The 6,000-nt window shown below is 40.7% G+C and overlaps 1 protein-coding gene across 1 annotated transcript in view; it reads left to right on the forward strand.

Moving 5' to 3' along the window:
• LOC311046722 (uncharacterized protein) overlaps positions 1 to 3,555 on the forward strand; it is a 34,448-nt gene extending 30,893 nt beyond the window's left edge. The window contains exons 17-18 of the mRNA XM_084059232.1: positions 149 to 391; positions 1,878 to 3,555. Coding sequence (XP_083915358.1) covers positions 149 to 391; positions 1,878 to 2,155 — 521 coding nt within the window. The 3' untranslated portion in view covers positions 2,156 to 3,555. The remainder of the gene's footprint in view (positions 1 to 148; positions 392 to 1,877) is intronic.
• Positions 3,556 to 6,000: the final 2,445 nt, after the last annotated feature.

Below are 6,000 nucleotides of genomic sequence, written 5' to 3' on the forward strand. Positions count from 1 at the left end.
AAGTTCAATGATTAAGGAAAGTAACAAGTTGGTAGTTGTGTGTGTACCAGTTGTTAAACTACTATTTATGTGGGGAGAGATGCCGAGACTGAGCTTAATAATCTGTTATGTATTTATCTCAACACTTTCTTTTGTCTCTTGCAAACAGCACGTTTTGTGATCGACTACAAGGCAGATTTGATTCAAATGGTTCCCACAGTCAAGGCTATAGTAGACAGTCTAGGAGACAAAGTTCATCGTGAGATCTATGCCGAGATTTATAAGAAGGAGATAAACATGGATCGAATGAGGGTACTCTACATGTATGTGCTAGAACCAGGGGGGACATCCATAAAAGCAGCATTTTACAATGCACTTAAAAAACACCAACCGCACCTCTTGGAGCTACTTGGTAAGTTCAGATGTACTATTATTATTATTATTATTATTACATTTAGGTTTTTATCCCCGTCAAGCCGAAATAGCCAAATGCGAGGGACTATGTTTTCACTCCTATGAGTCTGTCTGTCTGTCTGTCTGTCTGTCTCTCTGTGGAAAGCTAATTTAGGGGCAATTGGCTTTGCATGCAAACTTTCAGTTGCCAACCTCAAATCAGAGCCACCATGAGGCAGATTTGTCTGCCTCTACTCCAACAGATTTTTTCCAAACCTCAAATAAATTGGTATACATTATCTATGTGGTCATGTGATCTAGACACATCTGTCAGATTTTTCATATTCAACTCTGGTTGGCTATAATTGTCTTCCAAATTTGCGAGAGTGGCCCATTTTGCACAAAATGCCACAAATCATAAACGTAGCGTCCGAGTGATGTGATGCTTTGCACACTCATTACCACAGGGATGAATTGCCTCGCTTTCTTTTTACAAATCGGCCTCATGGTGGCGCTATAACAGGTGGATTCACATTTGGCCTATAACTCTTGAACTGTAGGTCATACAATCAAGAGCCAAAAGCCTTCAGACTTTAACACATTAATCACCAGCTAACTCCAGTTAGGAGGTTTTGTTCATCATTGATAAGAACAGCTGAATGGACCTCCAAGCTCACAATGAGGTTGGAGGTCAAAATGTTGTGGAGCCTGGAGTCAGCAAAACCAGCTAACTCCGGTGAACTTAGCTGGTTTAGCAGAAATGTTGAGGATCCAATGGAGTTAGCTGGTTTTGTCAGAAGCACTTTTTAATGCTTTTCATTGGTTCAATATTTCTTTTTACCAACAAACAGATGTAAAGGGTGTTCAATGGCCCTGATTTATGAAATCAAATGCAAAAGCATAAAAATGGAGTTAGCTGGTTTCTGCCGGACAGCAACGATGCTTACACTCATGATCACTTGTTTAGACTTTAGGGTAAAAGTTGTTTCAGACGGGGAGCTGCTGAGATGCCTATATGTAATTAATTTTCAATGAGAGGTGGGGAATTATTTGGGGGTGGGGAATTATTTGGGACTCGCGGAGAAGTTGAGGGGACGGTGAGGCGGGCGGGCGCGGTCCCGTGAAATTATCATGCTCGTGCTCGTTTGTGCACACGCCCGCCGGTGGCAAAAGCTGGATTGTGGTCATTTTTTTTCTTCTCCCCGCTACGCGCAGGTGGACAAAGCGACAATGATTGCGACACGATCGCTGCTGATCCAAGTGAGAGCGCCCGCATCAACCGCTCCCCGTCTGAAACGACCTTTACTGCCATTAAAAATATTTTCACTACAGTTTATAGTTTCAACTATGATGGGCAGGGTTTATGTGCGCGTGCATGCTTGTGCGTGCGTGCGTTGACTGGGTGGGTAGGGGAGTGTATGATTATTTTTTGTTTCATGTGAAACAGAGAGTTTTCCAGGTATGATATTACATTGACATGACTTTCACTTTTGTTGTGTTTGTAGAAAAGGTCTCTGCCAGCAGTGTCCCGTCTGAAGAGCAGTTCCGGTGTCCTATCTGTCTGAACGTGTTCACTGATCCAATCACCACTCCATGTGAGCACAGCTTCTGCAAAGCCTGTATCACAAAGTCTTGGGACACTTCTGGTGTATGTAAGTGTCCACTATGTCGAAAGAGCTATAGGAGATCAAAACTCTCTGATAACAGATCTCTCGCAAAGAAGGCTGATGAGTTCAAGATTTCACAGCAGCTGAAAGAAACTTCCATCACAGAAGCAGATTAGTGATTTTGAACACAAGTTACATCAAATTGTATCTGAAAGAGGCGGTGATCACGTCTCCCAATCCAATATATTCACTGAATAAAGAGATTCCTGAAATGTATATACTATATATAGTTGCTGTCGGTCAGAAACCCTGTATCTACACATTGTAACTTTTTTACTTTTCTTTCTTATTTTTTTTTTGTAAATTAATGCCATACTTCATCATGCAATGTCATGCATGTCACACAAAAGTAGTGAAAATAGCAGATCTACAAGCAAGTAAATTTGATCCGCTCTGGCCGTAGCCAAGTTAGCTTATACAGTATTATACGTGGTCCAAGTGCGGTCCAGGGACCCCCAGGGGTTTGATTTGACATAATTGATAATATGTTGGGGATGGGGAGATGACACTCGTGCACCTTTGATGTAGCTGGAACAATGAACGATTGGAGCTTTCCAGCTACATATTACGCACAGAATAAATTCCATGCAGGTATTCACCTGTTTCCTAGGCTGTGTGTTTTCCACTTCCTGTCGGATTTCATTGGATATCATTAGTCATCTGACCAGTTTCATTGGATTTCATTGGATCAAATCGACAGGAAGTGGAACACACACAGGAAGTGAAAAGCCTAGGAAACAGGTGAATAGCTCCGCTTGGAACCTCACTCTCTGCTATTAACTCTGAGATGAGGTTCCGCTGTGCTGAACCCTGGCAGAGGTCTGGTCCGGTGAAAGTCCCCGGTGATGAGTAAATTTTTCTGCACATCCTATCCAAAAAGTAACAGTAGTCCGAGACGCAAACAGATCTTTGCCAAATAGTCGTAAAGTACAATTTAAGCAACGGGTTATAACAACCGTTTAAATGGCTTATTTAGTCAGCCTGAGCCGTGTTTTCTCATTGCAGCCGCATCGGTACAGTACTGACACCCACACAGTCAGGGGTTGAATGGGAAAAACATGGAACAGGCTGATTGAATAAGATATTTAAAATGTTGTTTCAACCCGCCGCTTAAATGTCCTAGAGGGATTCAAAAACTGTGGGAAGAAATAGACTTTGTACATTTCTCCTGCAAGATGCAGTGATGCCAAACGTGTCATTGGTTGTAAATGTATTGTTTCACATCATTGACGATGTACAGTATGGCAGATGATGCAAAACAATGAGAAATACACACTCTAATATATCTTTGGTTTCCTCACATCTGAAGAATGGGATTACGGTTCAAAATTCCTTATCCGTATCCTTAGTGTAAGTGTAATTGTATTTAGCCACTCAAGAATGCATTGGTGGGGAACTACTGTACTGTATGTATGAAAGATTTGCCATTGCATTAAATTGCTTACATTTTTATTTTATTGTTTTGTCATGTACAGAACATTTAAATGTTTACCTATATCTGGTGTGTTTCACTCTTCATCAGGCTGTAGTTTTATATGGGAAAACATTTTGTGAAAAATAAAACTATGCTTTTGATAAGATCTGATGTGTTTATTTTTGTAATGAAATTATTTGGTCAACAGTTCAAACATGTAACTTGTTACAGTGAAAGTGACTCAGTCAGAATCAAATAGACAAAATAAAGTCAGGTTTGAAATAATGAGTGATTCATTATATTTTAGTTCTAAAACAGGACATAGACTTACAATTTCAATGCGGCAAAGAAACATGTTGGGTAAATCTGCCAGGCCCACTCTCTGGTACTAGTTATATTGAACAAGCTTAACTTCAATGTTTTTCTTAAATGGTCATAAAATAAAATGTGAACCTCCTGTGTTTAACCCATTTTAGCATTATTTTTGTATTGACAACACATGGTAGTAACTTTAGGGTTAGGTTTACAGGTCAAAGGTTTTGGTCATTTAAGAATGCTTTTCTTAACATAACTACACACTAACTGTGGTTGCGAGGACATACGCACACATAAGAGTTCTCTAAATGATACAATAACTCACTTTAGGTATTCAGAAAACCTTAATATAACCAATCCATAATGCCAAACTCATTTACATTGTTAAAAAGGACCATATATGCGAAAAGTTAATCCAAAGATACAACACAGCCTTCCTTTGAGTATGGACTGTTTTATATTAGAGTTTCACATTGTAGTTTACTTATAGCAATAGTAGGCAGTGAAGATGTATATCAGCATGTGATTTGCACCTATCTGATGTGTACCTACCTTTGTACTATTCATTTTATTGTAAAGTTGTTTTTATAACAGATTATCAGTCTTTCATCTCCATAGTTGTAGCCTACAGTACAGTGTTAACTTCATATCTAGTTTACTATACCTACCTATATAATATATCTACTGTACTATACCTACCTCTATAATATATCTACTGTACTACAGTTGTAGCCTACAGTACAGTATGTTGACTTCATATCTGTAATTATCTTAAGGCCAGTCCACACCAATGCAACTCCTTGCAACCATAATCTCCAATGGCAGTTGCAAGGAGTTGCATGTGGACTGGCCTTAAAGCAAGGAGTTGCATGTGGACTGGCCTTAAAGCAAGGAGTTGCATGTGGACTGGCCTTAAAACTGTTTTGTTACAAGGAGTTGCATGTGGACTGGTCTTAAAGCAAGGAGTTGCATGTGGACTGGCCTTAAAACTGTTTTGTTACAAGGAGTTGCATGTGGACTGGCCTTAAAGCAAGGAGTTGCATGTGGACTGGCCTTAAAACTGTTTTGTTACAAGGAGTTGCAACTTGCATTGGTGCGGTTTGGCCTTTAGGACAGTGAGTCCCAGCCTGTGTGATGGGGCCCCCTGGTGGGCTGTGAGGACATTGCAAGTGGGTCCCAAAATAATTGGCAAAACACTAAAGATTGTATTGATAATATAACATTGAGAGTTTGCATTGTGACACAGATTAATAGGACCTCAATATATACTCTGTTAGTTCCAACACAATGTATTGATTGATCATTAAAGTAAACATGCTCTTTCATGCATTTTCAAGTGGGTCCTGATCCAGAAAAGGTGATTTTAAACCCTTTTCATTTAAAGGACCCCCACTGTGACATGCATTATGCTACGGACCCCCATGTATACCAATTTGTTTTTCATCCCGGCATGGGACCCCAATCTACACTTTAAAATCCTCAATGCGTTTTACTCTGAGAACCAAATGGACCCTTACAGGTCTGTAACTCAGAGTGTACACATGGAACCAAAAAGACCATTAAGGGTCCATTTGGTTCCATGTGTACTATTAACCATTCCAGACCACGACTGGAGCGGTGTACAACACAGATAGGAGGTCCCCTTCACTCAGGGACCTTTTAAACAAGCAACACACAGAAGTGCAGAAAATATTTACTTGTGGCGACTTGAGAACTACCGTTTCTCCGCCATGGTGAATTCAGAGCAAACTCGACCGTGTTAGCAGGCCCGTGGCCTCCGGGGAATTAGCGGCTAATTTTTAGTCTAAGTCTGGTCACCATCCGTAAGCCCTTTAATAACTTGATCCACTACCACAATATCCAGTCCCCGACTTAAGACAACCTATGGATCTGAGGATACTGTGTTATAAGAAAGGCAGGAGGCAGAGGGGCCCCCTGAACTTACTGGCCAGCTTCAACAGAACATCAACTTGACCTTCACTCAGTCAACAGACACCATTGAAACAACCTATCTTACTCCTCTGACTAGAGAAATGCATAGAAGCTCATGCGTTACACCAACCCATTACATCCCCATGGCCTGCCACCCAGAACTTCACGACTCATTCTTAAGTCCAGTCACACATAGGGATAATGAGCCACTCTTCACGCCACAATGCCAACTCTCAGCACATCATCATAGCACACAGTCCTTGCAACACACCTAAATGCTTACAATTTATTGCATACAAA

Source organism: Gymnoscopelus microlampas (genome assembly GCF_963454915.1).
Source record: "Gymnoscopelus microlampas genome assembly, chromosome: 1".
Taxonomy (NCBI): Eukaryota; Metazoa; Chordata; class Actinopteri; order Myctophiformes; family Myctophidae; genus Gymnoscopelus; species Gymnoscopelus microlampas.